This window comes from Onychomys torridus, chromosome 9 (genome assembly GCF_903995425.1).
Source record: "Onychomys torridus chromosome 9, mOncTor1.1, whole genome shotgun sequence".
NCBI lineage: Eukaryota > Metazoa > Chordata > Mammalia > Rodentia > Cricetidae > Onychomys > Onychomys torridus.
Genome location: NC_050451.1, coordinates 45,952,286 through 45,974,829, shown reverse-complemented (window position 1 = coordinate 45,974,829; position 22,544 = coordinate 45,952,286). Strand labels below are relative to the sequence as shown.

General features: G+C 45.9%; 1 protein-coding gene across 1 annotated transcript in view; it reads right to left on the bottom strand.

The window, feature by feature from the left end:
• Positions 1-332: 332 nt before the first annotated feature.
• The window catches only part of Ift88 (intraflagellar transport 88), a 109,082-nt gene continuing 86,870 nt past the window's right edge, over positions 333-22,544 (bottom strand). The window contains exons 23-25 of the mRNA XM_036198509.1: positions 18,279-18,345; positions 945-1,055; positions 333-710 (exon numbers count right to left, since the gene is read on the bottom strand). Of these exons, the coding sequence (XP_036054402.1) occupies positions 589-710; positions 945-1,055; positions 18,279-18,345 (300 nt within the window). The 3' untranslated portion in view covers positions 333-588. The remainder of the gene's footprint in view (positions 711-944; positions 1,056-18,278; positions 18,346-22,544) is intronic.

Here is a 22,544-nt window from a genome sequence, read left to right as displayed (position 1 = left end):
GTTGTTCTAAAAAAACCAACTTCTCACTGTGGGTTGGTGTTACTAGAAAGGCAAAGAAGTCATTGGCCTCAGGTAGTAGCTTCATGGTTTTTATTCCATAAAAGTGACAGCACAAATCCATCCTCAAAGAACAGAATACACTATTTAAAGTTTCAACAGTGTAAAAAATTAAAATTTGGACATCTGATCCGGGTTAAAATGAGCATTATCTTATAAGGCAATTTCTTTCCTTTAGTAAATGACTTGGCCAGGGAAAGTACAGTTGGGAAAGTGCTTGCCACACAAGCTGGAGGACCTGAGTTTGGACCCCAGAGTCCCTTTAAGAAAACTGGGTGTGGTGGCAAGTGTCTATAATCTCAGCACCAGGGAAGAGGAAGTGGAGACGGGCAGATCCCTGGAGGTTGCTGGCCACTGCCTACATGGCATGTTCCAGGCCACATAGGGACCCTGTCACAAAAATGGTGGATGGATGGTGCCTGGGGAACAGCATCCAAGGCTGTCTTCTGGAGTACACACACACACACACACACACACACACACACACACACACACACACACGTGTACACACACAGAGTACTAAAGCTTGTATTATTCTGGAAGCAAGTCATCTCCTAACTCTTCATCAGCAAAATCATCCTCGTCGATTCTCTTTTTGGCTGCAGTTTTTGGTCTTTCTATTTGAGGGCCCAGGGGATCCACATAGGAGGCATCTAGGTTTCAAAAGAGATCATGCCATTAGAACAATAGAAAAAATAAGAAACTTGAAAGCAATCTAGCCTCAGTCCAAACCCAATGACTCTGAGTGAACAGAAAGGCTCTTCCAAGTCTGTGGCCAGTCTGCACATGCCAAATTCTTAGCAGTTCCCCAGGACACACTTGCCGCCACCTGGGGCTCTTCTGTAGCCCAGCTGTGCTGGGGGAGCTGGGCGGGGACCAGCACTTGCCTATTTCTTTGTTACCGCTACTTTCATAAGGCTCATCTGTCCCAGGCAAAGCTCTGAGCTTGGCACTCAGTCGTTCACTTTTACTACTGGCACTATTGTTGTGGCCACTGTCTGAAAACAAAAATAAAAATGCATTTGTTTAGTAAGCCGAGGAACCATGACATCACATTGAACATCTCAAATCATATGTGTTTGCCAAGAAATACGTAGTCTGTTTCATCAGAATCTGACTTCTGGGGAATGGAATTCATGTTTGAAAGAAACCTCTTGTTGGAAATCTGAACACATAAGATACCACTTGAGCATCTGCGACCTGCAAATGTGCCTCACTTACAGGTTTCAGTTTTATTTTTCCGTGTATTTATTTGTGTATGTGTCTGTGTGCACTTGCCAGGCATACATGGGGAGGTCAGAAGACAGCTTGTAGGAGGTTCTCTCCTACTGGACCTCGGGGATTGAACTCAGGTCATCAGGCTTGGTGACAAGTGCCTTTCTGTAGTGGGTGGTTGTTTATACCCTTCCCTGAGGCACTGCCCCTAGGGAGGCAGCAGGTAGCTGCTAGGTACCTGCCCCTTGGGCATGGCTGAGAGGGACCCTGAAGACCTGGGATGCACATATATGTTCTCTCCACCTCATGGAGTTTGGATGCAGAGACGGACCAGGGCAGAATTCACTAGAGAACAGCTTGGACCTTGCCTCACCCTTCCAGGATCCTGCTACAGTCCCTTATTTCTGTCTTGTGAGTTAACCCCCAAATAAATTCCTTTGATCACTAAGCTGATTCCGTGGATCAATGCTGTTTAATTGCATTGCCTTCCCCTCCCTGAGCCACCTTGCTGCCCCTAGGTTTCAGTTTTAGAGAAGCCATAAGAAGCTGACCGGTTGCCCTGAAGATTACCACTGGGAAGAAAGAGTATTTGAAGGAAGGAGAAACTGACAGTGCAAAGCAGCCTCATTTCAAGGCTGGCGAGGTGCCCTGAAGGGCAGCACGAGGCTGTTGTTCACTTTGTTTTTGAGACAGGGTCTCATGTATCTTGGGCTCAGGCTGCCCTTGAACTCACTCAGTAGCTGAGAGGTTTACCTTCAGTTTCTTATCTTCCTGTCCTCACCTCCCAAGTGCTGGGACTGTGTGTGTGCATGCCACCACACAGGCTTGGTAGCATCTGGGAACCACTGCAGGCTGTCATCTGAAGCCAGGCTGGGCAAGAAGACCTGTGCCATACAAGCACAGTCTTCAAACACCTGAAGAGGGGTGGGTTCCTCTGGGTAGTGAGAAAGATTTTAGCTCATCACCAGGCAAAACTTATAAAGAATTGTGGCTGCCAAAAGATAGCACCTATTTTGGTGAAAACACTATGTCAAGATTTTCAGAGACATCAGGTAGTGGTGGTGCATACCTTTAATCCCAGAACTCCAGAGGCAGAGGCAGGAGGATGGCTAAATTTGAGGCCAGCCTGGTCTATAGAGTGATACACAGAGAAACACTGTCTGGGGGCTGGGGGCAGATTTTCAGAGAGTCTTAATACTAACAGTGGTAGGAAATATCTGTATTTTTTCTTTTTTCTTCTCCCTCTCTCTTTCCTTCCTCCCTTCTTCCTTCTTTCCTTTCTTTTTTCCCCCAAGACAGGATTTCTCTGTGTAGCCCTGGAATGCTCTATAGACCAGGCTGGCTTCAAACTCGGATTGCCTGCCTCTGCCTCTTGAGTGCTGGGGTTAAAGGCATGCGCTCCACTATATTCAGCTTGCTTTAGGCAGTTTTATTTTGTTTTTGTTTTGAGACAGGGACTCATGCATAGTATGACCCTGACTGGCCTAAACTCATTTTTCATCAAGGCTGTCCTTGAACTCACAGAGGTCTTCCTGCCTCTGGGAGAGAGTACTGGGATCAAAGGTAATTCCTAATCATAGAAGAGTCAAATCCTGTGAAAAGAAGAAACCTTTAAGGAAATGAATCCTCAGCTGGGTGTAGTGATACATGCCTGAACTTCCAGCTAGGAGTTGAAGATCATACTCAGCTCCATAATGAGTTCAAGGTCAGCTTGGACACATGAGACCTTGTCTCAAAAACAAAAAAATTACTAACCAAGCAACTAAACCCTTGACATCCTTTGATAAACTTGATTTGTCCATTTGCAAATGTGGCTGGTGTGGTGGTACCCACCATCACTGCCTGCACTCCACAGGCAAAGCCGGTAGATCTGTATGAGGTCCAGGAGTTACACAGTGAGACACTGTCTCAAACAAACAAACAAACAAACAAAGTAAGCAAATAAGTAAATAAGCAAACAAAAAGGAAAAATTGAAAAGCAAAATGACATAGGTCTCACTGTATTGCTTAGAGTGATCTCACACTTCTGTGGAGTCAAATTAACCCCCTGCGCTTCAGGCTCCTGAGTAGCTTGGGCTAGGGCAGATCACCATGCTTGGCTTATACTACAGTCTGAGGGGTATGCTATGAATACCAAGGGGCACAAATAGATTATAAGCATGAATGAGTCTGGGTTGATTTTGTGCTTAAATAATGAAAGTGGAGGAGATGGAGTCTCAGTTGATAGAGTTGTTAGCATTTAGGCATCTGTACTGGCCTGCCCTTAGGGTCCTGACAGGATACATCCTCAGCTGCAGCCATTAAGAGCACCTGCTGTGTGCATTTGTTCCCTTACAAAAGGTGGGCCCTGCCTGGCTCTTTCTCTTCCCTTCCTGATCTCATCCCAAGGGACCTGTCTCTGCCCTCTCCTCTCTCCTCCCTCAATAAACCTTCCACACGGGCTTGTTGTATGGTGTGACTTCTTCCTGCGCTTTTTAAAATACAACAAAAGTGCTTGCCATGTAGTCACAAGGACTGACTCCATTCCCTAGAATCCACATTTAAAACGCCATGGTGTGGTCTCACATGTCTTTCGTTTCAGCAGTGGGGAGACAGAGGCAGGCGGATCTCTGAGTTCGAGGCTAGCCTGGTCTACAGAGCAAGTTCTAGGACAGCCAGGGCTATACAGAGAGACCCTGTCTCTAAAATAAAAAAAATAAATGAAGGAAAAAGAAAGAAAAGAAAAGAAAAAAGTCAAGAGTTAGTAGGACCACGCCTGTAATCTCAGCAGTAGGGAGGTAGGGCCAGAAGGATCTCTGGAGCTCAAGGGCAGCCAGCCTCGCCTAGTTGGCAGACTCCAGGCCAATGAAAGATCATGTCTCAAAAATACAAGATGGATAGCTTCTGAAGACAATGCCTAAACTTGAGCTCTGGTCTCTGCATATGTGTACACAGAGAGGTGTACATACATGCATACACACAAATAATAAAATTAAATCACTTGTAATTACATCCTCATTTCACTATATCAAAAACCAGCAACTAGTATTTCTGAGGGAAATTATATAGTAAGTTCAGGAAGCAGGCCTTCCTTTCTGTGGCCATGGCTGGAGAGGCAGAGCCTCTGGATGGAAGATGGGTGTAACACTCTCACCTCACTCCTGACACCAGATCCTCCACCAACCTGTCATCTGACTACTTGGCTTGTGTATGGGACCAACAGGCAGAGAACCTCAGACATCTGTCCCATTGTTTGCCTGTCAGTCCTGCACCCTGCTTCCATGGCCTCCACGGTCCTGCGTGTTCACTTCTGCAGTTGACCTAACCTTGCGTCTTGTTTCTGCAGAGGAAGAGTTTTCGGGAAGATTCTCCAACAGGGTTCTTTATCTGCCCCTGCCTCTCCCCACAGACTCTTTGCATCTCTGTCAGCCTCCTGCCTCTGTCTCTAGGAAAGCCTCTTTGAACTCTGTTGTAACCTCCTTAACTCTTTTGTAGTCACCCTGTAACCTACATATACATACATGTAGACATGACTGTTGTGACATGCAACTGTGACCTGAGAGTTAATGTTAGTAGGTTAAGTCAGAGATAAAAGAACTTAGGTTTGCCTCAGCCAGCTATCGAGGGAATTCAGAGCTACCTGGAAAATTGCAGCCAGCGTAACTGATGTGAACTTGCCATTCAATTCTGACGCTGTGGAAAGACACAAGTGCATCCGTCCATCTATGTTTCTTTCATAGTGTACCCATGACAGTAACCCTGAAACCCAGGCTTCCTGAAGGCCACCTGGACTCATGCAATACACAGTAATAGCGGTCTGGCTGAGAGAAGGGATACAGCATGGCATGTGGACCTTCTTTATAGACATATCTCCAGCTTCTGCAGTTCCAGCTCAGTAATCTGGTGAATGCTACAAAACGTGGCTGTCCAGTAGCAGCAGCTGAGCATTTGGACAAACTAAACACACACAGTCTTTCTCCGAACTCAACCCAGCTCCAACTCTGGAACAGGCTACTGTCTCGGGAATGCTCACAGCAGTTCTTGTACTGACTCCATCCTGTCCTGATGACCAATTGTAACATTTTAGTGTTATTGTTTTTACACATGCACTCTTTCCCCCCCTTGTGACAAGGTGATCCTTAAAACCATTTCTTAGATTATTTAATTTCAGGCACATGAATGTTTTGCCTGTGTGTATGTATGTGCACTTCATGAATGCCTGATGTCTGTGAAGTGCTGTGGGATGTCCTGTATGCTGTGAATATGTGTTGCTATTATTGATTGATAAATAAAACGCTGATTGGCCAGTAGCCAGGCAGGAAGGATAGTGTAGGTGGGAAAAGCAGAGAGAAGGTTGGGTAGAAGAAGGCTGAGTCAGGAGATGTTGCCAGCGCCACAATGAGAAACAGGATGTAAGACACCAGTAAGCCACAAGTCACGTTGGCAAGGTATAGATTTATAGAAATGGGTTAATTTAAGATGTAAGAACAGATAGCAAGAAGCCTGCCATAGCCATATAGTTTATAAGTAATATAAGTCTCTGTGTGTTTATTTGGTTGGGTCTGAGCGGCTGCGGGACTGGTGGTAAGAGATATTTGTCCTGACTGTGGGCCAGGCAGGACCAGGAAAACTCTAGCAACAGTGAAGGTCAGTAGAAGGCATCCAATCTCCTGAAACTGGAGTTACAGATGGTTGTGAACCACCATGTAGGAGCTGGGAATTGAACCTGGGTCCTCTGCAAGAACAAGTGTTTTTAACCCCTGAGGCATTTCTCCAGCACCCATGACAAAGTGATCTTTTCAATATAAGGTCTACTCACTAAACCAAGTAAGGTTAAGGGGCCTAACTATATAGACTTCCACCACATGTTTTCTTCAAATAAAAAATGAATTCACTTCCCAACAAAGGCAGTCTTTGCTTATTTAAAAGGAGTATGCTTCCTAATAAGGCAGAGAATCATAGAGAATAACTTGGGCTATGCATATACCCATCTCTGAACAATGTACCTAGCAACCTGTTAGCAACCTAGGACTCTAACCTTCATAGAGCTGTATATAGACTTGCGTTAAACAAGAATAATAAATTACTCTCCTGAGCAACTATTTGATACTATTGGTTTCAAGTGAACACATCCTAGAGTACCATCTGGGAACTACAGGCAATGGGCCAATCCGCCCTAGACTGGTTTTGAGTCCATGTGCAAGTAGGCAAACTATGTCCTCAAGTGAACTTTTAAAGAAAATTCTCTACTTTCATCTTATGCCTGTGCATAATTTGGGCATACAATATTTGGGCATACCTATGATTAAAATCAGATGCATTATGGGAAGGGACATGCACAGTGAACAAGGGCTGATGTAAATCCACACCATCTAAATTGCACCCATACTAACCGAACTCCCTCTACAGTTAAACTCTGGAAAAGGAAGTCCCAAAGCAATCACTGGAGCCAGCCCTGAGTACCCTCAATTGGGTGACCTGCTCTTAGTCTGGACAGTGTTCATCTCCAGTGTTCTAGTTCTTGGCTTTGATAAGGTTCCTTGCTATTCTGCAATCTACATGGGCTTTAATTTCATTCTTAAGTAAGAGGCCAAGAACCTGGAACACCTGGCCCAGTTCCTGCCCACTGACAACACGGAATGAAAATTATTTATAGTGGCTGATAAACTCAAGGCAGGAAAAAAATTGGTAAAGAGAACATGCAATGTATGCGATTTATTTTTGTTAATTTTATAAATGGTTAGAATAAGATTAAGGGTTGTTTTGTTGTTGCTTTTGAGACAGGGTTTCTCTGTGTCACCATGGCTGTCCTGAAACCCACTCTGTACACCAGGCGGGACTGAACTCATAGAGATCTTCCTGCCACTGCCTCTTAAATGCTGGGATTAAAGGCTGTTTCCCAGCAAGGTTGAGGTTTTAAAATCAGATTCAAATGCAATGATTTGCCCAAACTGAGTACATATTACCTTTAGGAGTAATGAAAACAAGAACAGCTCCTGACATCCTTCTTCAGTACCAGTGATGGCTTGGATTGTTGTGAGCACTAATGACTGACGCACTCCATACAAGAGGAGAGGACACAGCACTTTCACTGGGCACCTGATAGCCTGAAGGTGGCTTTTATCTGAGATTTCCATAAAACCACATCCATAAAACACTTTAAACAACCAATAACATTCCTTGCATTTTTCCCATTTTATTGATTTCTGGGCACTTTCTAAAGTGAACATTACTACTGTACTCTGGCTGCACCCCTGGAAATTATGATATTAAGACATCCAAGTCTTAGGGCTCCTAAAGGCAAAATCCTCTCTCTTAAATAGAGCTAGGAAGCCTGCTCTGATCCTGTCCAGGGTAGGTAGCAGGGGCCTACAGGAACTGCCACAGGCTAAAGCAGAGAAGAATTACATTTGGGGCTATATCTAGTTCACACCTCATTTATCTTTAGTGTTTTCTACCACAAATATTGTGCTCTGTGTGTGTGTGTGTGTGTGTGTGTGTGTGTGTGTGTGCGCATACATGTGTGTGTGTGTGTGTGTGTGTGTGTGTGTGTGTGTGCATACATGTGTGTGTAGATATGCATGGGGACGTGCACATTTGCATGAGGCCAGAGGACGACCTCAGATATCATTCTTCATCATGTACCTTGGATCTTGTTTTTTTAGAAACAGTCTCTTACTGGCCTGGTAGTCACTGATTAGCACAGGCTAGCCCACTGGCAAAGCTGCAGGGAGAGAGCCTTCTGTCTCTGCCTCCCCAGGACTGAGATCACAAGCAGGTGCCATACACACCACTCTTTATGTAGGTTCTAGAGATCAAACCTCTTGTGTTTGCATGGTAGGTACTTTACGAGCTGAGCTATTATCTCTCCAGCCCTGGTTATCTTTTAAGAAATGAGACCCCCAAATTTAGTAAGAACTGGAAGTCTACTCCTACTTTTATAGCAGCAGTATTTCGCCCATGGTGGTAGGGAAGATAAAGAAACAGGAAAAAGAAACCATTTGTCACTGACTTGAAGACAGATTGGTGGCAAGGGGTAGAAATCACAATTTTTTTTTCTAAGATAGGGTTTCTCTGTGTAACAGCTCTGGCTGTCCTGGAACTTACTTTGTAGACCAGGCTGCCCTTGAACTCACAGAGAGCCACCAACCTGTGCCTCTCAAGTGCTGGGATTAAAGGCATGGGCCACCACTGCCTGGCCCTGATTAGCTTTTTTTTTTTTTTTTTTTGGTTTTTCAAGACAGGGTTTCCCTGTGTAGCTTTGCGCCTTTCCTGGAACTCGCTTTGTAGACCAGGCTGGTCTCGAACTCACAAAGATCCGCCTGCCTCTGCCTCCCGAGTGCTGGAATTATAGGCATGCGCCACCAACATCCCTGATTAACTTTTAAAAATAAGTTCTATTAAGGACATGGACATTTGATTTATTATTTTATGCATGTGGGTGTTTTGCCTGTGTGTGTATCTGTGAACCACCTGTATGCCTGTTAACTACAGAGAGACCAGAAGAGAGCACTGGATCCCCTGGAACTGGGAATTGAACCCGGGTCCTCTGCAAGAGCAGCCAGTGCTCTTAACCCCTGAGCCATTTCTCCAGCCCCAAAGGCACAGACCTTTAAAGGTCTTGGTGAACATTCCCAGCCATCCGCAGCAAGGTGGAGCACTTTAGACAGCAGGGCCTTCAGTTCATAAAGACTTCACGTCTTGATGGGCACAGTGTCGTGGACCTACAACCCCAGCGCTGGTGAGGCAGGGGCTGGAGGATGGCTGGAAGTTTGGACCTAATTTGGGCCACATAGCAAGTTCCATGATAGGTAGGGCATGGTACACAGAGAGACACTGTCTTAAGAAAGCAAACAAAAATAAACCCACTCAAGAGAAACGAAGTCAAGGAAAACAAAGGCCCTGCCCATCTCACTGCAGCTGGAGGCCCTTTTTAAGACAGTGCTGATTTTCTGAATTAGCCGGCCTGTCTTTCGTGTCTAGTGAGGCTGCACAGGTTACTCCCATACACACCAGGACAGTGTATCTTCTCTCCCTACAACCCACTGACTCCTTAGATCACTAGATGTTATCACTGCCTCTGACTGGCCTGAAACTGCTCTCTCCAGGGCTCTACTGGCCCTTCAGTTATCAAGGACCAACTGATCAATCCATACCCAGTAATTCTTCAACCTTCCCTTTTCTGAAGCTAAGAAACCCTTCAAATGTCACCCATCAGCTTCCTGATTTTGAAAGAAAGTACCTCCTGAAACAAAGCTTTTCAAAAATAACAAAAAAGCCTACCATTTATCAGAATATGCCAGCAACACAGTGGCTACGATCCTTCCAAATCTGCTATTCAAGGATTTGACTTTGTAAGCTATAACTCTGGTTTCCTAATTCATTAGGCATTTTAAATGATTTTTGGTTTTTCTTCCACCCCCAAGATGATACCGATATGAAAGTAACTGAGAAGACACAGTCTGGCAGTGTGAGGAACTACTGGTATCTAGAAATGCTGAAGCAAACGGATACTCATCTTTACACAGAGATGGCTGTGGTTCCCACCCACTCTCAGCTGTTGATCTAAACACACTGCACACAATCAGCTGATACAGGGAGACTTTGGAAAAGCTGACCCTGCCAGCCACAGTCACTTGATTCCTCATGAGAGGAGACAGAGCCTATGTAGGGATTCAATAAAGACACAAGCAAAGAAACACTGATTTAATAATTTGTCTTTTTTTTTTTTTTTTTGAGACAGGGTTTCTCTGTGTAGCTTTGGAGCCTGTCCTAGAACTCACTCTGTAGACAAGGCTGGCCTCGAACTCACAGAGATCCTCCCGAGTGCTGGGATTAAAGGCGTGCACCACCGCCTGGGGATTTAATATATTTTTAAATCATATTTTGAATTTTAAATGCTTAAATAGCTGACATGTAAAGTGGATCGGGAGGGAAAGGCAGAAGGACAGTGGCATTTACTGAGCACCTACTATGTTAGGAACTGGATATGACTTACTTGTTGGTAGAGAGGTGCACCGGGGCATGGTGGTACACACCAGAAACCCCAGCACTTTGGAGGCTGAGGCAGGATTGAACACTGAAGGACAGCTTGGATTACATAGCAAGATCTTTTCTTTCTCTCCTCCCTCCTTCTCTCTCTCCTCCCTTCCTCCCTCCTCCCTTCCTTCTTCCTTCTCTGTCTCTCTCTTTTTTGAGACAGGGTTTCTCTGTGTAGTCCTAGAACTTGCTCTATAGATTAGGATGGCCTTGAATCTGCCTGCCTCTGCCTCCCAAGTTCTGGGACTAAAGGCATGTACTACCACACCTGACTCAGCAAGACTTATTTCAAAACAGAAAGAAAAATGAAGCTAGGAAGATGAGAAGGAAAACAAGGGAATAACTGATAAAAGAAGTTTGTGTGTTGCTGGGCTGTGGTGGTGTATGCCTTTAATCCTAGCATTTGGGAGAAAGAGGCAGGGGGATCTCTGTTTGAGGCCAGCCTGGTCTACAGACCAAGTTCCAAGACAGCCAAGGCTACACAGAGAAACCTTGTCTTGAAAAACCAAAAAGAGTTTGTGTGTATGCATATGCACACAATAGATAAACATAAAACTCACATGTGAGGCTGGGAAGATGGCTAAGCAGGTAGAGATGCTTGCCACTAAGCCCAACAACTCGAGTTTGATCCCTGGGACCTATGTGGTGGAAGGCAAGAACTGACCTCTACAAGCAGGCATGTCCATGCATGTATGCTACCCCTCAAATAAATAAATGTGATGATAAAAATGAATACACATACAGATGTGTATGTCTACTTATAGATAAATGTGTGTGTATATATTTATGTCTGTAAATTAAAACAATAGTAGTGTGTATGTGGGCACACCTGTTGCGGCATGTGTGTGGAGGTCACAGACAACTGTGGAGTCGGTTCTCTCCTGCCTTTACCTGGGTCCTGGGGATTGAAGTCAGGTGACCTGACTTTCACGGCAAGTGCTTTTACTCTCTGAGCTACCTCACCAGCTGTAACAGTGAACTGTTAACTGGACACCTGGAACGCAAGTCTCTGGGTATCCCTGTGAGAAGCTGTCTAGATTAAGGTTAGCCTCTGAGAATGCATTAAGGGACAAGGAAGACCCATACTACCACAGGGGATCCCAGACTGTAGAGGAAGCAGGCAGACAAGCATGCTTGATTCCAGAGGACAATGGTACAATGTAAGCAGCTGCCTCAGGCCCCTGCTGCTGTCACTCTCCCTGAGAGGAAGGGCCACAGCCTGAACCAAACGTGAGCACCAGCTGCTTTTGTCTGGGGCTCTATCACAGCAGTGGAGAACGTCTAACCAAGACGACATCCCTCTAACGTCTAATCAAGATGTACCTCTAACGTCTAACCAAGACGTCCCTCTGTGAGTGAGTAATTTGCTTCTGACATTCCAAAGTGGATTTCACAAACGTGGGCATTCATGGCATTACTGGAATATTCAGCTCTCCAAGTCTAGCATTTCTGTTAATCTCTTTAGTAAACCAGAAATGCATTTCTTTACAAGAACTTTCATGTACTTGGATGTGTTCCCTCAGTGGCAGGAAACAAAGGAGCATTAGAACATGGATTCGGAGTCAGCACAGTGGCTCAGTAAGTAAAAACACAGGCCCGAGTTCGAGTCCCAGAACCCTTGGAAAGTATAAGGAGAGAAGCAATTCTACCAAATTATCCTGTCCAAATTATCCACACACACTTTACGACCCAGGTGTGCCCTTCCGTCATACATAAGCACACACAGTAAAGAAACAACAGAAAAGAATACGGATGTAGTACTAGGGTGGACAGAAGCATCTCCAGTTCTGCTGAGTGAGGTCCGGGCACCTCTGGCCCTTACCCTGGGATGCCCACTACCCAGTGGATGCCCTTACCCAGTGGATGCCCTTACCCAGTGGATGCCCACTACCCAGTGGATGCCCTTACCCGGGGATGCCCACATCAGACATTACTTTAAAAGCTCTCTCTCTCTGTGAGCTCACTCTTCCAACTTCCTCCTCCAACTCCATGCAGGGTCCTAGTCTCCTCTCACGTTACTGACAGGGAGCTAGGCCAAAGAGCCTGGTTTGACAAGGAGTTCATAGACACTGAGTGAGCTCGGGGACTAACCACAGTGATCTTCAACTCAGCACAAACTAAGGGCCGCAGGAAAGGCATACGCTCTCCTGAAAACCAGAAGTGGACCACAAAACCACACAGCTGTTAAGAAGCTGTTTCTGGAGGGAGCCAAGGTGTAACTAGCTAACGAAGTTTTAGGAGAAGGGCATGGACACAGAATCTCACAGCCCAGGAAATAAATTTGCTCGATCATTGCAAACTGGCACTTAGACCACAAGGACAGTACCACCTTCTCTACCATCATGGACAGTTTAGTCTGTACAGGGTCTAGCATACTACAGACCTGAGTCTTTTTGTACATACAGCAAGCCAAGGAAAGGCAAAGGAGACCTTGAATATCATGGTCTTCAAATCTTTATGTCCAATAATTTAGTCTGATGCCCATTCATTTATATAATATGTATAGATGCTTTCATAATTCAATGACAGAATGGAATCATATCACTGACATGTGGTCTGTAATCCTAGATTATCCATGCAGATTTGGTTTACAGATTACTAAACTAAATGGAACACCCCGAGGAGCAGAGTAACAGTGGGTACTAACATGGGCAAAGTTCTGGGTTCTAACACTGAGGGATTTTGGCATGGTGTGTCTCTCCATCCTCTAATGCTTATCCCCAAGAAGGCATATTGCTGCAAAGTGGTCAGAAACTCGGGTATCCAGCAAAACCATCAACTTGATCCTTGGAGTGCAGGGCTGTTTGGGTGCAATTGGCAGGAACAATACTCAGAGACATGACAGTCCCCAGCCTGGCCTTCAGGGCTTGCTTCTGCACAGGAGTGGCCCACTCCCTCCCTCCCGGTGACTCAGGTATGGTACCTCCTTGGCAGGACTATAGTGACCCACTCCAGGACACAGCCTGGGAGTCTCTCCTGGAGGCTCAGGAGTGGGGCTTTTTCACTCTCGGCTTGCAATGCCCCAAAACCCAGAAAAACCATGGAAAAGTGTTTTCTAAACAAAAACAAAGACAACAAAAAACTGCCTGCTTTGGGACTATAATCTCCAAATCAAATTTGGACTTTTACAGAACTGAAATGTCCTTCAGGAAGTCGACTGAAAGGTGAATTTCTGTTCACTGAGCCATAGTGTTTCCTTTTCATTATAAAATCACTTGGAACATAAAACAGATATGTTTTCACTGGAGGAGTTCACAACCAAGACATTGTCAAAAATCACATGAAAACACAATAGAGCAAATGAAAAAGAGAAATTTAAAACAAAACCTTAATAACAAAGCACTCAGACGAATCCACAAAGCCATGGTAGGGCAGTGAATGCTTTACCAGGAAGCATCCTTGTGACTTCGCATGTGTGACAGGCACACATGAGAAGCAGGCATGTGCAGATGGTTCCCTGCTCTTCAGTGGAGCCAGCACACTAGGTGAGAACAAACACCGGGGCTACTCTGAAACTGTAGAATATGTGCTTCTGATTTTGATGCTGACATTCTTGATTTAGTTATTTTTGCATGTCTATCAATAGCTGCTAAACCTTGTCCCCAACCTCTGCTTGTAATGCATTTTTACCTCAAGTAGTTACAAATATTTATGTTCACTTAACTTTAGTTAATTCTGTAAAAAATAAAGTTCCGAAAACTCTGGGCATGCTTGTGGCCTCATGCCTGGGGAGCTGAAGCAGGAGTGTGGCTGAGAGTCTCAGGGTAAACCTGGGCCACCACAGCAAGTGTGTCTCAAAAACCCCTCCAGCAGTTGGTATAGACTGGAGGATAAATGTGTCCCAGGCAGGGTGGAGGCTAGCTCCACGGCTGTGCACATAATTCCTACACCATGGGAGGGAGCACCTCAGGGTGACACCTTGTAGTGACAGTGACAGGCTGAGACCTGAGGCGGATGAGCAGACTGGCACACACTGGGAACTGACTGTGGTAACACAGGAATGGCCTTTCCTGTAACTGTGTCACACTCAGTTTTGGCATTAACTCAGAGTAGAGCGTGGTTCTTCCAGCACGGGCTGGGGTGCCACAGCAGGGGCAGCGGGGCTGGGAGCTCCTCAGACTCGGTAGTGAGACCCTGGGAGTAGCTTCAGCAGTCTGACAAGCCTTCTAGATGACTCGGAGTCTGCAGCTAGTGTGGGGAAGGAGGGATGGTCTAGTCTGATCCATAAGCACAAGCCAGAGCTCTCAGAGGTAAACCCTGCAGACAGCTACGCTGTACAGTCAGTGACCCTGACACATCCAAGTTCCTTGTATTCTCCTCCTAGACAAGACAAAGCCAGCTGGGGTCCCTGCATCTTTCTCTGCTGTGTTTTGAGACAGGGTCTCACTACACAGCCCTGACTATCCCAGAACTCACTCTGTAGCCCAGGCTGGCCTCAAACTCACAGAGACCTGCCTGCCTCTGCCTCCTGAGTGCCGGGACTAAAGGCGTGTATACCAGGATTGGCTCCTGCATTTTTTTTTTTTTTTTTTTTTTTTTTTTGTATGTGGAGCTGAGGATTGAACCCAGGGCCTTGCACTTGCTAGGCAAGCGCTCTACCACTGACCTAACTCCCCAGCCCTCCTGCATTTGTTTTTAAACATATTGTACTTGCTTAAGGCAGGCTTTGTGCGGGTTCCTACCGAAAGCCTTTCTTTCCCATCTGATCCACGGGTGTACGGAAGCTGAGCACTGCCATGCTGCAAAGACTGCCAGGAATCACGGCTCGCCATGGAGGTGTGGAGGAGGGGCTCTTTGCCTCCAGGAACCCCTAAACAGGGATGATGGGGATGGGAAGGTAGGGCATCTGGGGACGAGGGTGCTGCCACAGAGGGCTTGAGGGTGTCCGGGGGCCGGGCAGGGGCTCCCAAGTCAAGACAGAAGAAGGCGGCCACAGCCTGTTTATTCTGACTGTGGGGTGGGTGCTGACAGAGGTGCTCACATCCGACAGCAGGACGCAGGGAGGATGTCGGGAATGACGTGCTTGAGGTGCCAGCAAAGAAGGGACAAAAAGGCCAGTACCAGGAGAAGCCGCAGCACCGGGGAAGGTCCTGGGTAGCCCTTTAGACTGGTGCCAAGCAAACCAAGCGACATGAGGCCCTGCTTGGAAAGTGCCACCAGGGCCAAGTTTCTCCTTGGAACAGCTTTTTGTGAGCATAAAGCTCACTTGTGTGTTAGCAGTATTTGTTTTGGCCTGAAGTGGACTGGATGGGCAAAAGCAAAACTGATTAAAACTGGCTTGGAGCAGTGGGGAGGCAGGGCTGGGGCAGCTTCCCTGACACACAGGCACTTTCTCTCACTCAGCCCTGACTGGGCAGGAGTTAAGGGCAGTTTGGAGGGTCCACTAGGGGGCTGGGCAGTCTTCCTGTAGACTAGTCTTCCTGTAGACTTTCCAGGCTACCTCCCAGCTCTCCCATTCACTGCAGCAGCCTTCACAGACCTGGGGTCTCCAAGGCAGGCTTTCAGAGTGGAAACCCAGGAGGCTCAGGCTTCCAGAGGGATTTCACAGGCTTCCAAATGAACGAGCAGCTGGTTAGCCTTAGGAACAGGCTAGTCTTTATTCTGAAAACTCAAGGTTTTCAGGGGTGCTGTCCTCAGAGCTACTGGAATATTTTCTTTCCGTTCCTTTCTCTCTTCCTCTCTCGTCCCGCCCCCTTCCTTTCTAGTTCAGTTTTTTGGAGACAGGGTCTCCTTCTGCAGCCCAGGCCAACCTGGGACCCACCAGTTAGCACAAGCCAACTTCAGATCTGTGGTGGCAATCCGCCTGTGTCGGCCTCCCAAGTTCTGGGCTTACAGGTGGGAACCATCTCACCCAGTTTGGTCCTAGAGTTTTAATGCACAATGACTACTTTCCCAAAGGTTACCTATGAAAGGGATGCTCAATTTTAAAAGAGCCTGGGCCACATCTCCCCATTGCTATGATCAAGCACTATCAGTTTGGTCTAGGGAACCTTCTAAGTTTCTTTTGTTGTGGGGAAGGTGGGGATGATAGATAGGGTCTTGGTTTGTAGCCCACACTGGCCTGGAACTCCAGCTCATCTTCCCAGGGCTGAGGTCATAGGTGGGCACCATCTGGCCTGGCTCAGGAATATCTTTTAGTGGGTGTACAGTGCTTGTCACCCAATACTTGGCTAATACCATCTTCTGATAGAGATCCTCAATCTCTCACCTCCAGTCCAAAAGTCCACAAGCTGTGAAAACCAGGTCTCCAGGTGGCCATATGTGAACTTCCTGGATATAAAACATGGTTAGAGGCCATATTTTTCTCTTTATTCTCTTTAGTGGGGCTATTCATATGTGACACTGGATTAAGAACACCATGCTTGACTATGAAGTGTTACACACAGCTTTCAGGAGACGTGGTTAATACTCCACACTAACTTCTGGGTTCACAACCTGCTCAGCTCAGAACTGGACAGGGGCATATGGGCTTCATAGTTGCCCCCAGCTAATGAAGGAGTGGTGATCTCTCAGACTCAAGACTCAGGTCAGTCTCACTGAAGGTCAGGCGGATTCTATGAAGTAGGAGTTGGGGAGGTGTCTGGGGGATAGGGATTCTATGAAGTAGGAGTTGGGGAGGTGTCTGGGGGATAGGGATTCTATGAAGTAGGAGTTGGGGAGGTGTCTGGGGGATAGGGATTCTATGAAGTAGGAGTTGGGGAGGTGTCTGAGGGACAGGGATTCTATGAAGTAGGAGTTGGGGAGGTGTCTGGGGGACAGGGATTCTATGAAGTAGGAGTTGGGGAGGTGTCTGGGGGACAGGGACAGTAAGAAGACAGTGGTGTCCATCAGGCTCATGGGATGCTGACAGGAAGGACCACACGCCTTTGATGCTCCTGACACTCAGGCTCTGCACTGCTCCTCAGCACTTCTCAAACTGTGTCATGACTCCTGTGGCCTAAGGAGAAACAGGCCAGGAGGTAGAGGTCTGGCTAAGAACACATGCTGCCAATAACAACAACTGCCTAAACACAGTTATCAAAATAGAGCTCCAAATTCATGGTAGAATCTGTCTCAACTGCAGTTTCCGATCCACAGGAAAGTCAGAAGACCCATGTGCTTTACTCCCCAAGCAGCCCCGGCAGTGGCATTGAAGCCAGTGACTTTCTAACTAGATGTCAACAGCCTGGCCTGCAGGGGCCACCTCCTATTCTCCTCTTCTCACTGCTGTTCTCCTGGATTAGAACACTGTAAGACAACACTGTTGGTTCGTTAGCCAGAGCAAGGCTGTGTGGGGGACAGTGCTGAGTGTGGGAATGAAAGAATGTAGGAAAAGCCAACTCTTAATCCTAATTTAGCATTTTAAAAATCAGCTGCTTTAAAACGATCACATTTCTACAGTCACTGCCGTCACCTGACAGGAGCTGAGGAAAGAGAATAGAAAATGTACTATAATGCTTTATTAACAAATGATGCCACAAGGAGCCAAGATCAAGGAATTGAAAGCATGTCAAGAACTTCAAAAGCATGTCCAGTATTTATGGCTGACTCACAAGCAGAAGTATGCTGTCAAGATCAAGACACTGACCCACATTTCCTTGTTAGACTGGTGCTGTCACCAAGGTCAGACTAAAGACCTGGGCTGTCAGCATCCCCAAGACCACACTACTACTCATGCTAAGTTCTTTAAATGGGAATTCTGAAATCTTAACAGTAAAACCTCATTCACAGGCAATAGCATATGCCCATCTATGCTATTCCCCAACTTGAACTTGATTAGCCAGTGGGCAGAAACAGGCATGCAATTTAAGAACCTAAATATGGTAACATTTACAAACACTCACATACCTAGCAGAACAACCGCTTGCCAGGATAAAATAAGGGAGTTATCACTGTGTACATAAATCAACAGACGAAGAACATAAAACATATAGAGGACCTTTCTGGATGACTTCAGTGTTTCTAGAAGCCTGTCGAATCCAGTGTTCTAGAGCACAGAAGACACTCACCACTGCCAGAGCTCCCCTCTCGTTTGCTGCGAGAACCTCCACCGCTGTCTCTGCCTGATTTTATGCGCTAAAGCAATAGGAAGACAAGGAGAGAAGAATTAGTGACATTCTTTCAGAACCACACACAACAAAAGAGTGAGTATAAAACTAGCATTAGCACATGACCCTCAGGCTAATTCATCATCACCCAAGAGCTGAGTCAACAGAAAACAAACAAACAAACAAAACCAAAAAAATAAAAACCAGAATCTTTTGTTTTGGTTTTTCAAGACAGGGTTTCATTGTGTAGAGACTTGGCTGTTCTGGAACTCGATCTGTAGACCAGGCTGGCCTCGCACTCACATGGATCTGCCTGCCTCTGAGATTAAACACATGTGCCATCACACCTGGCTGGACAGACTCCATTTGGAAGTAAAGTCTGACTTCCCAGGATCTAAAGAGTAAACCAATGGCATTTTTACTCAGCAACAAGCAGTTAACAAATTAAACAGCATTTTCTTGACAAGGTTCAGGACTCAAACATAGTACTAGTTTGAAAAAAAAAAAAAGTGGAAGAGGGGAAAAACATGTATCAAAGGCCATTTCCTGTTCTATCCCTCAACTGTAACAGTTGACCCAGCCCATTGGAGAGTTCAAACAAAACAAAACACAACAAAACAAAAAAACCCAAAAGACATCCTGGCTTTTGATATTAAACTTCTAAATAAAAGCATTATTAAAATCTCACATATAGTTACAATTTGTCCAATGGCTACTTTTTTTGGATCCTCAGAAGCGTTTAAATAGGTATCCATGGGCTGTGATATGCCATGTGAGCAAGTGAGTGTGTATGTGTGTTTGTGGTGTGCATGTGCACATGCATGGAGGCCTGAGGTCGATGATGAATGTCTTTGTAGTTGCTCTTTATCCTAATTTTTGAGACAGGCTCTCCAAACATGGAAATCAGGGATTTGGTTACACTGGCTAGCTGGCAAGTTCCAGGGATCCTCTTGTCTCTGTCCTTCTGTGCTGGGATTACAGATGTGTGCCATGCTCAGCCTTTTATATGGGTACTGGGTATCAAACTCAGGCCCTCAGGCTTGCATGGAAAGCTGTGATAGTCTTTAAATTTCTTTCCATAATATGTGGTTATTTTGTGTTTTGCCTAAGTGTCAAGCTTTTTATTTAGAGCTGGGTTTTTGTTTTGTTTTGTTTTTTGTTTTTGTTTTGTTTTGTTTTTGTTTTTTCAAGACAGGATTTCTCTGTGTAGTTTTGGTGCCTGTCCTTGAACTTGCTCTGTAGACCAGGCTGGCCTCTAACTCAGAGAGATATGCCTTCCTCTTCCTCCTGAGTGCTAGGATGAAAGGCGTGTACCACCACCGTCCCCTACCCCCCAGCTGAGGACCGAACCCAGGGCCTTGCACTTGCTAGGCAAGCACTCTACCACTGAGCTAAATCCCCAGCCCCTAGAGCTGTTTTTTCATACATGCATATCATGTATTAGTGCCCAACCCAACAATTCATCAAGAAAATGTAATAGTTATAAATATACAAGCACTAAATGTTGGAGTTCATGTTTCATAAAAATAAACATCAAAAGGTCAGGTAGGTCCTGACACAATAATAACTACTTCAGTGCTCCATTTTTCTCTTAGGTCATCCAAGCTAAAAAATTCCCTAGCCAATCGAACCAAAATAAGGAGAAAAAAGATTCACATTAATAACATTAGAGATGAAAAAAAGTGAGATGATTACAGAGTCCAGTGAAATCTAGAGGTTACTACAGAATACACTGGAAACTTACGTTCCAAAAGACTGGAAAATTTAGAAGAAATAGATAAATCCTAGACACATACAAATGACCAGAATTGAATCAAGAAGACAGAAATAACTTAAACAGATCTATCTATAAATGACAATGATAAAGAGTCTAACAACAGTGCCCAGGACCAGCTGGGTTTACTGCCAAACTCCACCAATCATTGGAAGAGCTAACACCATTGTTCCTCAAATTGTTCTATAAACACAAGGGGAAAGAACACTATTCCAAATTCATCCTACAAATCTGGCATACCCTAATACCAGTGTTCAACATCTCCACGATAAAAGCCTTGAAGACCCTGTGAACAGAACGAAAGATTCCAAGTAGTCAAAGCCTCCTACACAGAAAGAGCAATGGTACAAGTGTCACACCATTGTTTCAGAGCCACCCCATCAAATGTGAAGACGGCTCCTGCATCCTGCTCAGGTGGCCCTAGGTGGGAACAGGACACTCAGGAAGGTGTGAGCTCCCACAACCACCAACTTATTTTATCCACCATGCTGTCCCCACCCTCAGCTACATCCTTCTATCCCATTTGAACCCTATTTTCCTAACGACTGTTTAAACCTCTGCTTCCTGTCCATCTAGACTCCTGGCCCACCTTGGTCTACCCTGTCTGACTCATTTCTCTGGCTTACTCACCAAGAGAAATATAAGCCTTGGCTGCTTCTGTGACTCGCCTCTTTCCTAGGACACTGGGAAATGGCTAAGCATGCAGATGGACACCACAGGGCACCAACAGTATACTCAGCATCTCAACCCATGCCCATAAAACTCCATTCTCTTTCCTCTTCACTGGTGGCTGGTAGGGTCCCACCTGCTGCATGGTCTAGAGGTGAGACTGTCCCATTAGGCATCTAAGTTTTCCTCCAGCTCTTCTACTCAGAGATGCCCTGTGTGTCCCTGGTGGCTTCCCCCTTGTCTCTGCTGGCTCAAGGTTTTTGCACATCCTGTGTGTAGAATGGTATTTATCCTTACTTCCAGCTCAACATCTGTGTGCTCTCAAATCCAACAAATAACGGCCATGTGGCTCAGTGGGTAAAAGCATTTGCTGTGCAAGCCTGATCACTGAGTTCTACCCCTGAACACACAGTGGAAGTAATGACCCAACACTTGACAGTGGTCTTCTGACCTTCACTCTGTGACACATGCAAGCTCTGTATCTCTTCGCAGCTCCCTCTTTCTCTCCTCTCACATACATATTAAATTTACAAAATTAAAAAAAAAAATCACCAAATCCCACTGGGAGGGAATTTAATGGGCCAACCCCTGTCAACGGCCATGACGAAGATTTTGTACAGACGTCACCAAGATGACACTGAGGTTCAAAGAATAGGGACTGTGAAGCCATAATCAGCTGTTCACTTCCGACACCACATACATGGGAGAAGTCTGACCAACAGTAGTATCTCAGGCAATGGCATGCTTCCTCAGCAGATGCAGAGGAAAACCCCCATGGACAGAGCCATGCCAACAGCAATCCCACCAGGCCATGGGTCTGACTCTTGCATGCCCTCCAGGGATTCCAGAACTGGCTAGATGTTGGTCTTGCCCTGTGGAGTGAGAGGTAAAGAAGCCTAGGCAGAGGCAAGACAAAAATAGAAGGAACTCAGGAGGGCCGGCTACAGCACTACAGAGCTAACAGCTCCTGCTAGGCGAGGCACAGGAAGAAAGTCCCAGTCACAGGGCATAACACCAATGGGGTAGCCAGCAGGGTGAGTGGGCGGAGCTGAGGCCCCCAAGAATAGAAAACAAAGGTCAAGGGCGTAGTGTATTAAGATAATGACGGAGTGGACCTAGAATTTGTAGTCAGACGCTGAGTTTGGAGAAGGCTTCTGGAGCAAGCATTAACTATGAAAATCATATAGGTACAAAAATATAATTTATGTATGGAGGGTAAATGAAAATGGGAGGCTGCAGCTAAGTTCTGTGGCTCCACAGTGACAGCCTGGCCACGGGGGCCTGTGTAGCTCCCCGGGTTCCACTCTTAGACTGACATATCAGATCCATCCAAGGACCAGGTCCATTTCAGGAATACAACAGCAGCTTGTTAAATAGTATCAGGTTGATGTTCTTGCCACATGAGAGATGCAGGTTTTGTTAATAAAATTCACAGTGTTTTTGTGAAAGTCACTCCCTTTAAGAATATATGTATGCCTTTACCCCAGCACTCAAGAGGCAGAGGCAAGTGGATTGCTGAGTTTAAGGCCAGCCTGGTCTACAGAGCAAGTTCCAGGACAGATAGAGCTACACAGAGAAACCCTCCCTTGAAAAAAAACAACAAAAGGGGGCTGGAGAGATGGCTCAGTGGTTAAGAGCACTGGCTGCTCTTCCAAAGGTCCTGAGTTCAATTCCCAGCAACCACATGGTGACTCACAACCGTCTGTAATGAGATCTGGTATGAGATCTGGTGCCCTCTTCTGGCCTGCAGGCATACATACAGACAGAATACTGTATACGTAATA